At 37.9% G+C, this 14,646-nt stretch overlaps 1 protein-coding gene across 4 annotated transcripts in view; it reads left to right on the top strand.

Annotated features, from left to right (window-relative positions):
- tafa1b (TAFA chemokine like family member 1b) overlaps positions 1–14,646 on the top strand; it is a 196,691-nt gene that overhangs the window by 26,155 nt on the left and 155,890 nt on the right. For 2 of the 4 annotated variants that reach the window (XR_001641498.1, XM_016570003.1), the window contains exons 2-3: positions 720–1,462; positions 3,289–3,426. Coding sequence is in view for 1 of the 4 variants with exons in the window: in XM_016570003.1 (XP_016425489.1) it covers positions 3,303–3,426 (124 nt within the window). In the remaining 3 variants the exon portion in view is untranslated. The remainder of the gene's footprint in view (positions 1–719; positions 1,463–3,288; positions 3,427–14,646) is intronic. The other 2 variants (XR_001641499.1, XR_001641500.1) reach the window with 1 other exon arrangement.

Below are 14,646 nucleotides of genomic sequence, written 5' to 3'. Positions count from 1 at the left end.
GGTACCAATAATTGTGTCCAACGTGTATTTGAGAAAAACATTTATTTCATAATGAGATTTCCCCCCATTTTCAATTGTTTTAGTTCAGTGAAAGGTTAGATATTTGTGATTTTTTTTTTTATAAAAGATCAAAATGATTAAAAATGCAGATTTATTTTCACAGCCTTCTTTGATCATATTTACCAAGGGTTACAATAATTCTGACCACGACTGTATTTATATATATATATATATATATGAGTATGTATGTGTACGTGTGTGTGTGTGTATGTGTGTGTATATATATATATATATATATACATACATACTGTACATACATATATTCCTTATTGTTATTTTATTTATTATCTAATTTTGTATTATCTATAAATCATTTTGGATAATAAAAACCACTGAATTCCCACAACAGCATCAGCACACATAAAGGGGATGACTGTTTCTGTGTGCCAGGCGTGCCAGCTGCAACTTTTTTCTGGCAACACTCAACAACCAGCGAGAGCCACGCGCAACACAAAGAGCCATTTAGATTGTACAAACAGGCAAAGAAACACAGCAGCAATTTCAGAATAATGAGATGATTGCAAACGCAGCTGCGGACACCCTTCTATTAAAAGCGTGTTGCTCTGAGCATATTTCAGTTTTTGTTCAAACCCTCCAAAATCTGAAGAATTGAGGAAGCATATTGTGAAATTAAACCATCCTGTCTGTCTTTATTCCAGGCTCCAGTTGCACGCAGAAACCACACGCATACAAGGTTATATCAACTGTATAGGTGCCTTTCTGTTCGGCTACAGTGGGCAGTCTTGCTTTAAGACGTCTCGCTCTCCCACTCGCGAGGCGGTATTGTCATACACACAAGCACGCCTGCACTCACACATGCGTGTGCACACCAATCAGTACACTGGGAAGAGGAGAGACTCGTACTGAGTGGCTTCGCAATGGGAGAGAAGAGCTGAGAGGAGAGGGGGACGGAGAGAGCGAGCGCACGAGAGAGAGAGAGAGAAGTGCCGTCGCATGTGCAAGACCAAAAAGTGAAGAGGCAAATTAGCTTGTTATCCCCCAAAGAAGCTTCACCTTCAGAGAGAAGCGTGAGGAGGCTGAGAAACAGGAGGAAGACGTTGCTTCTCTGGTGATTTAAAGGTGACATGACAAGCCTCTCGTCCCTCAAATCCCAGCTAGTTTCTGACAGCGTTTCACAGCTGTGACGGGAGTTTCTGTTGTCGGGTGCCTGACTGTGTTCGCTGGATTGCAGCCAGGAGGACTTACAACAGAAGAGGGGATCAAGGGCAGGAGCGAGAACAAAAGTCTCCTCATCCCCCCTCTGACCTGCAGATCCAAACAGGAACTTTTGCTGGGAAGCTCTTTCCCGAGAGCATGGATGGATTTATGACTATGTGCTAAGGATATTGGGTGAACAGCTGACGGCACGTTTCTTTAACATTCTTCTCACGGTATCTCACAGGTAAGATTAAATGTGATAGTTCTATCATGGGAAGATGTGAAAAAAATCTATGGGAAGTCAGTTCGCAAGAATGACTAGAAAGTCAGCAGGTGTGTGCATTTTTGAAGCGGAAAACTTTTAATCATGTATTATGTGCGTCTCTGAGTCATTGATAATTTGCCTACGTGCTAATAAAAGATGCTAAGGGTTGACAGTTTCAATACGGTGCAGATCAGATGAGCTTATAGGATTTTCCTGCCAGTCTTTTCTAAGCTCAGTGCTGCTGCTGTGACATAAGTGAACATATGATGGCCAATATTTTACTTTCAATAACACACACAAGCTGTATTTTGTAATGATAACAGATGCAATACAGTGCAAGAACAAATACAGAGTATATAGATATTTATTTTTTCTCAGAATAATATGTGTGAAACCACACAGAAATTGTATATTAATAATAATTATTATTCATATTAGAAAATAATATAATATAATTTATTTATTATTATTTTTTCTTTATTTCTACCCTCAAAATGTATAGGCACTTCATCTTAAGTGTGTAGAGTACATAATATCTTGCGGTGATCGTGTGCAGGTGTGTCCGAGGACGGTGATGAGCATGCGGACCATAAAGTAAAACATGTAAAAGCATCCAAACAGATGATTTGTCAGATCAGTGCATTAATTATACAGTAGCTGCGAGCGCCGACTCTCCAAGCTGCTGCCAGACACCGTCTCATAGAGAAGTGACTTATATTACCTGGAAAATGAAAGATCTGCAACAGAATACACTGCGTCGTGTTGAGGTTTATGTGACCTTCTGAAGTCCATGGCTGATCATTTTGCTTAAAGATAATCTTTCTCTGTTGTATGTCCATAGACTTGATTGCATGTGCTAAATCTTCTTTTGTAGTGTTGAAGAAGACAGTTGAAGTTTTTAAGGCAGTTTGCCAGCCAGGGAAAGAATAGCTCTCCTCTGGGCACAGTTCACATTTCCACAAAACTGTGGATTAAGGAGGCTTTAGTGGAGCAAAGGGGATTACAATGTGCTGTTAATAATTATATGCTTAATTTTGGGGCTTGATGAATATTCATTGGAAATTTCAATGTCATTTGAGGGTACACTGCGTGATGCTCCTGCCTGTCATCTTGAAGAGTGCAGGAGAACTCAGATGTGCCATCCATTGATTAAACACTGTTTTCCATTTAAAGTGAGGGAGTTTTTGTAATTTTTAGTTAGAAGTTGAGCCGAGGTGTAATTTAAAAGTGTTAATAGCAAGCTATGTCAGCCTTTTTCTTACAAATTTAAAGTTGGAGAAAACTTGGACTCGTTTAAACATTCCAAGACTTTCTGTATTGAGTATTTTGGCTCATCACTGCACATTTGTCTATACTGTCGATTGTTGTTAATTGGTTTGGTTTGATATGTTTTGACCCTAAAACAGTGTCATTATATAATAAAACAGAAATAAATTAACTTGTTTGGTTTGTCTTCCTGTCTCGCAGTGCTGATCAATCCAAGGTTATGCACTAGTTATGAAAGGACTCACCATAAAGTACTGCAAACAAAAACAAGGTTATTCCCTTAAGATCAATTAGTGTCGTTTTAACAATATCTAGTGATCAGTCAGTGGTCATATTTTACTATAACTGTTGATTTCAAACCGCATTGTCATTTTTTTATTATATTGACTTTAAATAAAAGTTACAGTGTGAAATAATGCTGGTTAACGGCAGAATATTCAGTAATGCTGAGGGCTGAAATAGTACGTGCATGTAGGTGTGTGTCAGATAGAATAAACATTCTGCTTTTATCTTCTGTCTTTGATGTCTTTTCTCTTCAGCCGGTGCTCCTGCCATGTCCTGGCTCCTGTGTCTGTGGATAAGTGTTAGCTGCTTACTGCTGTGCCATGCCACTTTGTATGAGACCATCCAACAGCATCATGTGACTCGCCCGGGCCGCAACGCCATACAGATACTGGGTCAGTGTCTTGTTTAAACCGTATGTTCTTTGTCACTGAATCAGTGACGTGTTCGTTGAAGTGTTTAACTCTGCTGATTGTGGAAGTCCATGTATAGTAGATGTTCGGTTTGGGAACGCTCGTGTTTTGAGATCGAAATGAGTATGTATTGACTTTATCGCTATCAGATTTGCATCAAAGTCAGCTTAAATCTATAAAGTGCTCATTGCGGTGCTTATGAAACTTTGTGATTGGTATCTTATCTTCTTCTTGTGCCCCACCTCGGTCATGAAAAGAGATTTATGTAGAAATCCAGCTCAAGATGCTTTGTTTTTGCTTTCAACGAGTGGCTTGTAAAGGGTTTTGCATCGCGTGTTACCCAGACTGCAGTCTTCCGTGTGCGTATGTGTGTGCGAGACAGGCTTGAGGCTAAACTCTCCTATCAGCATGCTGTGAATACGAGCAGCTTTGATCACAGAGGCTCTGGTGGAAATGACAATTTACGTCTATCGCCCGCTCTATGGAAGTATTTGGCAATTAAGCAGTGTTTCGCTACGAGGGCCAACGGGAAGAGAGACAGCAAGGTGGGTCTCTCTTCAACACTAAGTATGCAAATGGAAGCGATTGTGGCATACTTTCAGCAGCGGAGCAAGGCTACAAAGAACTCCAAAGCAATTTAACGCTGCGCGAGTTGGATCACCGCATGCTCATTAAATATTTGCAATGTCTTGTCCTTATAGATTATGTCGCAAATGTGTTCGTTACTTCATTACTATCGATTTAAAAAAAGGAGCACACCAGGGGTCCTAGTATAGCTGATTAGCGCCTGATTTATTGCAGACTTTATTCATTTATTTTTAATGTTTACCATCTTATAAGACACCGTACGTATGTGAGAGAGCTTCAGAAAGCACTTCAAACTCATTAATCCAATACAAGGAGAGAAAAGCGCGATATACGTCGGATGAATTTTTAACACCGTTCTTCCAGGTTTTTATCCGGCCCAGCAGAGCACAGTGCCAGAGATGTACAAAGAAGAGCATGCCCCATAGTAAGTGTTCCCTGAATTATTGAAAGGGTCGGCTGAACAACAAAAAGAAATCATACCCCACCTTACTCCACGGTATGTGGAAAAGTTAGACAAAAACGCGTGTGAGAAATCACATCTCTGGTGTTAGGAAGGTCAAGAAGGGCTTGGTAATGGAGGGTTGTAGCTTTTAAACGCGCTCCCACACTCGCACGCATCCATATAGCAGCGTCTGAAGATTTTTCATCGGGTTTTGCTAAGTGCTCATGGTTTGGCACGTTTGTTCAGGAAAAAACTAGACCGGGGGAGGGGGTAAATCATGTATGTTTACTGCGAAAACAAAGCTTGTTCAAACTGCAACTTTTGTGAGATGTTTTATTTACATGTTAAGATAACATCATCTGCACATTGGACCGTCATGGCAGTACCAAAATTCATGTATGTTCTTTTTGCGAAAAAAATAAAACTTTTTCACATTAAAGTGATTCAGTAACGGAGTAACAGATTCAGTTCTTAGTGAGACCTCGTTTGTGACTGAATCATAATTCGAAGTATGAAATCTTTGTCTATGGTTCTAGTTCTGTGGTGTAATACTGCATCTATTAGATGAACCAGACTTAATGGAGTCTTTTTATGTAATTCCTTTATAATGGCAAAGACATGGAATGGGCTAATTAGATGTCACTGAGTTCCTCAAGCCTTCCCACAAAGGCCGTGTTTTGTAGCTAAATGAATCAACAAACATCTAAAGCATCTAAAGCAGTATTGTTAATGAGCTTTCTTGATGTCAGGTCTGCAGATATCATTGGCTACCCTTCAATAATACCTGCTGACTTCTTCCATCTCAGCTGACTTTAAAACTGTATGTATGTATGTATTCTCTTACTGAATGTAAGAGAATATCTTAAATTGCAATCATTTTTTTGATGGAGAGTTTTGATGATGCTTATTTCAAGACATCTGCTCTGCTTGCACAGACTTTCGACTTCTGTTTTTAATCTTTTTATATTTTTGAAATGTATTTTATTATTATGTATTTACTTATGTTGTTTTATGTGATTCTTTCTTACAACTTTCATTTCTTTGAGCTCTACCCACATGCAGTTCTTCTAAAGTTTTGGAGAAAAAAAAAAAGCATTTAGTCTTAAGAATTCGATAATACACAGGCTCCTCATTGAAATAATCGCTTGGACATCAGCAGTTTCTGGGAATTAAAATACTATGATTAATACCTGAATTAAAATTGATTTTGTCATTCTAAAACCATCTCTAGTTTCATTAAGAAGACCTTTTAATATAAAGAGATTTCCATTGCCTGGAGAGAGATCTAACATTTTGAAATGTTTTTTTTTCTTCTCTTGCCTCTCTTTTTATCCATGGTGCTATTATCCAGCAATCAAAGCCTATTAAAAAAGTATCCACGATTAAAAATGAGACTGAGTAAAGGAAAGCAGAGCATGATTCATTTTGAAAAGCTGTCATCATTTATTTAACTGTGAAACACCCCCACCGATGATATTCTAGGACAAACACTTTATATCAATGCCAAAAATGCTTCAAAATCCAGACAGGAGAGAACAGCACCATATTACTCTGTGGGTTAGACAGAAGTGTGTCCGTGTAACCGGTAGCAATTGTATTCCCATAATCAAGGTGGAAGTTTAAGTGCCTGAGCCAAAAACTTTCGTAAATGATGAAATGCAGGCTGATGTCCTTGATGCTGAAGTTTGAGCTGAAGCTGATGTTTAAGGCAGATGTTTATCTTTCTACATTCCCTGTTAATGACCATTTATTATTAAAGATGAAATTAAGATTGTAGATGTTGTGCTGAATAATGGACAGTGTTTTCTATTTCAGGAAGAATTGTTTAGTTAATGACTGGCATGTAACACATCCTGAACACAGTCCAACTTTTTCTCTCTCATACAGAAAATGGTTCCAGCAAGACAAAAAAATCAGTGATAGAAAAACCAATAACCAACAAATAATCAGATGTTGTGCAGGTTCGAGTCCATTCGAGTTCGAGTGCCTTGAATACAGTTGCACAATTGACCAAGGCAATATTTGGCAAAATGTTAATTGTCTTGGTAATAAATCACTCAATAAATCAATTTTCAGTTATTGACCATTTCTTGCAAAGTACTGCCTTTTAGCTCACCACTTTTAGCTCACCAAATGATCAGGCAACAAGTGATCAGTTGCTGAATGTTGAGTTTTGGTGCTTAAGTGGGTAATTCAGGTTCGAATCCAGCCTGCAACATCTTCTGATACGATTTCCCTTTACTCTCTTTTTTTTTGATAGAGGCAAAATGTGTTTTAAACAAATATGTTCATGTAGTAAATACAGAGTTGATGCAGCCGAGTAGCTTTAGCTGCACAGTTAGCAGAATCATTATTTGTCTGAGGATGATGGATACAGTAGTTATCAGGTCAGAGGTGTCTCTGTACAAGTGTAATCCTCCATGCAGTTCAGGCATTTCACAATACTGCAGAAATCGGCTTACCTCCTATAACAGGAGCTTGACATGAATACCAAAATGGATTTGGTTGCTTTTGAATTCTCTCTCTGTCCCCCAAAACCCAATTTTTTTGAGAAACGAACAAAAAAACCCAGTCACAGCTGAGGCTTATATTGAGTAACGAGTTGAGTCGCTCCGCTGCTCCATCACCTGTTCAGGCACCGGCTCCAAGCCGTCTGCATCCCATGAGTCTGTGCAGGACGGGCCCTCGCCCGCGTTCCACTCTCAGCCGAGATTGATGGCGGTCTGATTCCAGGCAGCCAGTTCGGGTCTCTCAAGAAATAATCCACTACATTGACAGATGAGCAGAATGTGACATGACACAATCCCAGGCTGCAGTGTATCTCTTCCTCCTCTCTCCTTACCAAATGAAGGCCCGGGCCGCTCTGGTTTTGGCCGGATACACTGACCACTGTTGAATATTTTCCCAATTGCCCAGCAACAGAGAGAGAAACTAACCTCATCTCTTTTCACATGAATTTGCTTGCCTCCAAAGTGCTCCTGAGAATGAGAATGACCAATATCATAGGTGCATGTTGGGTCATAGTTAACCTGAGTCACCGTTGTCTCCTGGTATACAGCCAATGAGGACAACGGATTATGAATCAGAAATGCTTTCATTGTCCTCAAGTTATGTTAACTAGAGTTTCTAATAATAAATGTAAAAACAAAAATCAGCTTGAATAAAATCAAATCGGATGCATTTATGTCAGTGGTGGCTGGTGTTTTTTCCAAGAGATGGGAAGCACAGATGTTATGTATGTATATATGGATATTAAAAATATGCATATGTGTGGACTTGAAACTGCATTCGGCATAAACATTCATCATCTGATTGTTAAAACAATATTCTAACATGCTAACTTAACACGTTTAAGAAACATTTCTTATCATTATCATTGTTGAAAGTGGTTGTGCTGCTTAATATTTTTGTGGAAACCGTACATTTCTAATGAATTGTTTTGTTGAATAGAATCTTCTGTAACATTATAAATGTCTTATATTTAAAAAAAAAATTATAATAAAAATCTTACTAACCCCAAACTTTGGAATGGTAGTTTTTGTATAAACAGTCAAATGCTGAATGTTGGGTTTGGTGCTCATGTGGGCATTGCAGGTTTGAGTCCATATAGATCTATATTTTTCGAAGAGCAGTGTTGCTGTCTTTTCGAGTCGCAATAATAATGAGCAAATGGATTTGAAGAAAAATTGTTGTTGAAGACGTCTGTGCGGCTGTTTTATTGTGAATTAATCAAACTATTGTGGCAAACTAATTAGAAGGGAGAATTGATGACATAAAACCAAATTCAATTATATGCAGCTCACTGGAATGGCGTAGTAATCTGATTTCTTAGCAAATTGGATGAAGGAGAGGTTTGATTGGGCTAGCTGGGATGATTCACACTCACACGCTCAAACCCTTGCACTGTCACCAAAGCACCACAACAAACCCAATTTTACCTCATCAGGATCTTATAAACTTATCATATCTAAACTTTCTTAGGTTAAACTGACGCCTCATGGCTAAACCAGATATTATGTGTAAGACCCTTACTAGAACATGTCTAGTAAGACATGTCTATAGTATGTTGCTAGAATGATAAAGTTCTTTCTTTCTTTCTTTCTTTCACACCTTCTTGCTTTCGCGCTTTGTGTCTCTCTTTCTTTCTCTCTCTCTCTGTCAGATGTCTCTCGAGCTCCTCCTGATGCCCTTCCCCTTCCGTATTTTTCTCGGCCTCCTTTTTTCTCTCAATTTCCTCATCTCTATCTGGCCTTCAGACGATTTGTCATGGATCAGATGAGACAATTTGTCATGGATTAGTGCTCTTAACTGTGTGTGTGATAGTGAAGGCAGTCACTGGAAAAGCCGAAGAATCCTATTACAGTTCTTTTTATGGTACTGTGCATGTACGTATGTGTGTGTGTGTGCGTGCGTATGCACATTTAAGTAGAATTCGGATCGTGCACGAACCTTCGCAAAGCTATTGCACTCAATACGGAACAGCTGAATCATGCGTAACCATATGTGGTGAGATGTTTTATCTGCATATTGGGTTTAAAAGACCATTGTTCTGGTACCTGTTGGTTTGCATAGCTTTATTCATGCAGAACGTTACGAAAGAGTGTTTTGTTCAGCTGTAATAATGGAAATATTTACTGATATTACAAAGATTGCAGTAAGAGATATCTTAAAATCTTTTTTTCCTGGTGAGCACATGCAGCTCAGCAAAAGCGAGATACGGAGATTATTCATATTTACAAAACAAAACTGTCATTCAGAAGACGGAGCACGGCATATGCATTAAAGGATTTTCTTTGCCAAGTGCAACGAGATGGAACAGGATTAGAGACCTGTTCTCTTATCGCAGCCTCGGTCTGAAAATAAGGTGGGCATCGAAGCTCTTTCCATCACCATGGACTTATTCATTATGACTATACACATCTCGAGAACATCCATCGCCGAAGAGCTCCCTCTTAGGATTCTAATTCATGCCAGAGCCTTGATAGCATTTGCATTTCAGAATTTAGGTCTAATTACATGCGCTAATTACAGCTGCATCTGACTCACGTCTTTGTTTGTCCCTGCGGTTGAGTTCTTAGAAGCGCTTTCTGTCAGTCAATTTAGGCAGAGGAGTTTCAAGCGAGAAGCGAAGATGTGGAACCGCAGGCTGGCCCGACCAGCGGTCAATGCTTCCGTTAAGTGAAATGATCCCAGACACCGAATTCCCCATCTGACTGACTGCAATGCAGGCAGAGTACATGAGCCATGTAAAATGAATTCCAGCCCACAAATCATTGTGACTGTTTTGTGCCTCATTCAAAGCGCTATGAATTCTTATTCTGCTATTTGAAATCACAAGCAGGATATTATTATAAAGCCGTAGCGCTTCTCTCTCTTTTCTTGGCTCTTTTGGTGGATGCTACCGCAGATGGCTTGGACCTAAATATCTAATTTGTTTAGTGACAGTCTGGATTTATAATCCTAAATGTGCCATTCCCTAGACTGTAAACAATCTGGACTTCTCTGAGTATCAGGATGATATTTGGGAATCTCTGGCTGCAGTTATAATTGGAAAGACAAGGGCTAAATTTCCACTATTGATCTCAGTGATTGAGCTTAAGGTTGGAGAGCAATTTTAAATTTTCTTTTCTTTTCTTTCTTTCTTTTTATGAACTTCACCATTCAGGGGCGTAAGTTTGACTAGAGATGCAGTTATTGACTGGATCGTTCAAAGTGTGATTCAGGTGTAGATCAATCTCCATGTTGCCACAGGTCATGTTTTTCCTCTGGAGCTGTTATTTTTCTTCATTGCAATGACTTTGTTTTCCCTTTTCAAGAAAATCACAAGCCTGTCTGAATCACTGAATCGTTATTCATTTTCAGACTTACCTCTTTATTAACACACTATTTTGGCAATGTGTGTACAGAAGAACAACAGGAAAAATAAAATATTAAATACTTCATATGAATTACTTATAGTTTTATAATCTCTATAAAACTATAAGTAATTCCTATATTTGTAGCAATAGCCAAAAATCAATAACTTTTGATCAGTAATATGCATTGCTAAGGACTTAATTTGGACAGCTTTAAAGGTGATTTTTTTTGCACCCTCAGATTCCAGATTTTCAAATAGCTGTGTCTTGGCCAAATATTGTCTTAACTTAACAAACCATACATCAATGGAAAACGTATTTATTCAGCTTTCAGATGATGTATAAATCTCAATTTCACAAAATTGACCCTTGTGACTGGTTTTGTGGTCCAGGGTCACATATATATTATTTATTTATTCATACAAGGGATCATAATCTTTAGCAGTCTATGGCATCAAAAGGTTTGAAGATCACTATACACATTTAATACACATTTCCGCAGTTCACCTGTGTTATCAGGATAATTCTATTGTGATTGGAAAATGATAGAGTCCAAAGCGAGGGTTCAGTAGTTTCAGGGGATCAAGGTATTGCTAAAGTAACTGTGAGCGGAACTATCCAAAACGTTTTTTTTATTAATACCCTTGAATCTTTATGTTTAATTTGTTTTCATTGTGTTAGTTGGATGAAAGATATGAAGGAGCGAGACTTGATTTTTGTCCTTCGCTGAATGACCTAGTCAACAAACACATCCTTCACCTCAGGCCCCAGTGGTCATTACCTTCCGGAAAGCTTTTTCCCCAGCCTCTATCCCTATTGTTTTACATCCATGACTTGCATGCATCACTGTCTAGTTTTTTTCTGTTGGATCACAGAAACACAGCTCTGAGATTACTTTGTGCTTTCATGGCCGATTTAGCAAAGCTCACTGCGGGTATTTAGAAGAAGCATTATTTATTAGAACTCCCTCAGATAGACACAGAGAGGCTTGTGCCACTCCACTTTTCTTTTATCGCTTTCTAAAGTGACCTCCTCCGGAAATGTGCGTGACATCCTTCTTTTAAAACACACTGTGCAAGAATATACAGTTTTACCATACTGACCCTTCTGAAAAAAGCTGAAACTAGCTTAAACTGGTTTGCCAGGGTGCATTTTAAAGGTTTCAGAAAGTTTTTGAGTTCAAACAACACATTTTCGTGTAGTGGTCAAGCCAATGTTTGGCATTTCATAACTATCGTGCAAATTTATGAATTTGCCATCTCATAAAATATTTATTTCTCATTTATGTTTAATGTTTTCTCATGATCCAGTTGGTTTGAACCAAGTGACTGACTAGCTAAAGCAGCCTGGACATGTAAACAAAATAGATTTTAAGCATAGGAAATGAATGAATTGCTAGTAATGTCTTGTTTCGAAATGAAAAGATTGGCGTTTTTCCCTCCATCTCTATTTCCCAGAAGTCTGTTTATGGCATTACATTATATCAGAGCAGTGGGCGTCCCATTGGAAGGGAGTGTATAATATCTTCCCTGTGGATGGAAAGGGCACAGAGAGCATTGATTACCTCACAGGCAAAAAAAAAAAAAGGCCCTGAACTCTCATAAGCTGAAAACTCTCAAATGGTATATATCTTCCCTTTCACTGTGTCACTTCCGCCGTATTGTTCGTCCATTCCGCCGAAGCGAGGATGAAGCAATTATAGTTTTTTACTCTTCACTGGAGAGGGCAAAACAGGATGGCAGTTTGAAATCTCTCCAACTTTTTTGGAATTCATTTGAATTGTCACGCCGAATCCAAAAGCCACAAGTCTGGAGTGGGTATCAGGGCTGGACGTGACAGTTGATTGTGATGTGTTTATGTGTGTGTGGGTTCAGAATGGATAGTTGTGGAGGAGGCAGGGAGGAGTTCTCATTAAGGTGGTGTGTGTTTGTGTTGCGTGACAGGTCCTCGCAGGTCCTCGCCTGACATTGTGACACTTTCTGTGACATGGAGGAACAGAGAGGAAGGCAAAGAGAGGGAGGGAAAGAGAGAAAGAGAGAGAAGGTAGCAGCTGCGGATGTTGGTAATATGCCTCGGAGTGGCGTTCTCAGATTTTTTTTTGTCACGCACAAAGGTGCCATTTTGACGTCAAGCATCATGCTTGAAGAATGGCTCTCTATGGCTCTGCAGCTGTGTCTTAAAGACACCTGCAATTTTTACATCATATGCTATTACGGCACTCTTTTTTCCTGGTTCCTTCCATGTTCTTTATCAGTAAGTCCTCATATAATATTGTTTGTCCATGTCACGACAGGTCAACACAGTTGAGTTGCCATACAGTGGGGTCCAAAAGTCTAGTAAAGAAAATGCTTCTGTTTTGCATTTTTCTAATTTAATACAAACTTTTTTAAATGTCAAATTACCGTATATTATCTGGGTTAGTATGATGGTTATTTTTGTCTTTTAGATCTAGTAATTTATTCAAAAATACACTATAAATGCAATTTATACTTGCAGTGAATTCAGCCATCTTTTTAAAATGTATTAATTAACATAGCTCTTTTTAAATTTACTTTTAAATTATACTTTTTTATATAAATACTGTACAGGCAAAATGTCCTGATATTATAATCGAAAGAAAATCTGCAGTAGTTTGGTATTCTTTGGTGTATCTGTATATAATTTAAAAAAAGATATATTTAAATATATAACACATTTTGACAATAGGGCCAACTGCCTCACTGGTTATTAAAATAATGTAATGTAGTCCCAACAGCATGCAGAAACATAAACATAAAACAACAAGTGATGTCATAGAGAAGACCCCTGAAGACCTAGTGGCTCTTTGTTAAGATCAGAAAGTTTAATAAAATATTAAATAATTTTACCATTTCATGACAAGGCAAGGTTAGGCTGTTTGTATGTTGTACATGTTCCTAAAAACTTAATTATATTTATTAAAGGGGATATCAGATGCCCATTTTCCACAAGTTGGTATGATTCTTTAGGGTCTTTGTGAAAAGTCTATAACATACTTTGGTTAAAATTTCTCAATGGTAGTGTAAAACAACACCCTTTTTACCCTGTCAAAAACAGCTCTGTTCACAGCAAGCCGTTTCAGTGCATGTCCCTTTAAATGCTAATGAGCTCTGCTCACCCCGCCCCTCTCTTCCATGCCCTTATCATGAAACTGTAAACTTTAGCCGCATTTAACTGCAGGAACTTGCTAACTAGCATTATAGGAAAGGCGATTTGCAAAGATTCATAAAAAAAAACCTTATACTCACTTCTTCTGTAGGGCAAGCTGGATCACGAATGATTCGCGCGAACATAGATGCATTTAGGTAGATCGAGGGGCGCATTCTCTTCAAAATAAAAAGTAATCCACTGCGTCTTCAGCGGCTCAGATGTCGGGAATAAATGATGACTGCTATGTTTATTATTACATCCAACAACAAAACACCTCAGTCTCTTATTTTGGGTGATTAAAAAAAAAAAGCACTGGGTGGATTTTTATCATTATAGGGTTGTTGTGTAGACACACAGCCAACACACATTTATGTTCAAACACCATGTAAAAGTGAATTTTGCATCTGATGACCCCTTTAATTAATAATTAATTTTTATTAAAGTATTTTTTATTTAAGTATTAAGTTTTTTTTTTTTTAATTTAAATTACATTTCAAATCACAGATTTTCAATACATTCTCAGACTTTTGGATCACACTGTACTGTAGGGTAAACGTACCTATTAAGCTCACCAAAATCTACATTAAGACATTTTTAGTGCACAAGATATTGGTTTCAGTACAAAAAGTTATGTTAAAATAAAAGATTAATCTCTCACACAAAAATATTAAATTTTATTTTAAATGACAAAAGCATTTCAATTAAGATATACATCATTAAATGCAAAAAGTCTGGCTGTGCTTAATGGTACATGTTTGTACCCTTTAAGCACACCCCTGTTCCCATTAAGCTCACATCATGTTTTATTTAAAATTCTTGTTTATTTTAAACAACCTTTTTAAGAATAATTGAATTTTTTTGAAGTTTTTGAATTGAAGTAAATCACACAAAAAAAAACAGAACACAAAAATCAAGCAACAAGGCATTCAATTTGATCAGTTATATATTCATAATGAAATGTCATTTAAGCACATTGCAACATCTAGACTAGTCCATGTTCAGCTAAGAAACACAAATTCAAAAATCAAATAAAACAAACCAATCAAACATTTCATTCACGGGGATGAACACAGAAAACTAGCCTCATTATGAAGACTCTTATTAAATGGATGTCAACTTATCTATAGTCTCTTAAGGCTGGAATACACT

The sequence above is a fragment of the Sinocyclocheilus rhinocerous genome, unplaced genomic scaffold, assembly GCF_001515625.1.
Source record: "Sinocyclocheilus rhinocerous isolate Xijiao unplaced genomic scaffold, SAMN03320098_v1.1 scaffold711, whole genome shotgun sequence".
Classification (NCBI taxonomy): domain Eukaryota; kingdom Metazoa; phylum Chordata; class Actinopteri; order Cypriniformes; family Cyprinidae; genus Sinocyclocheilus; species Sinocyclocheilus rhinocerous.
Note: the sequence above shows the minus strand (reverse complement) of the source record. Positions and strands in the feature narration are given on the sequence as shown.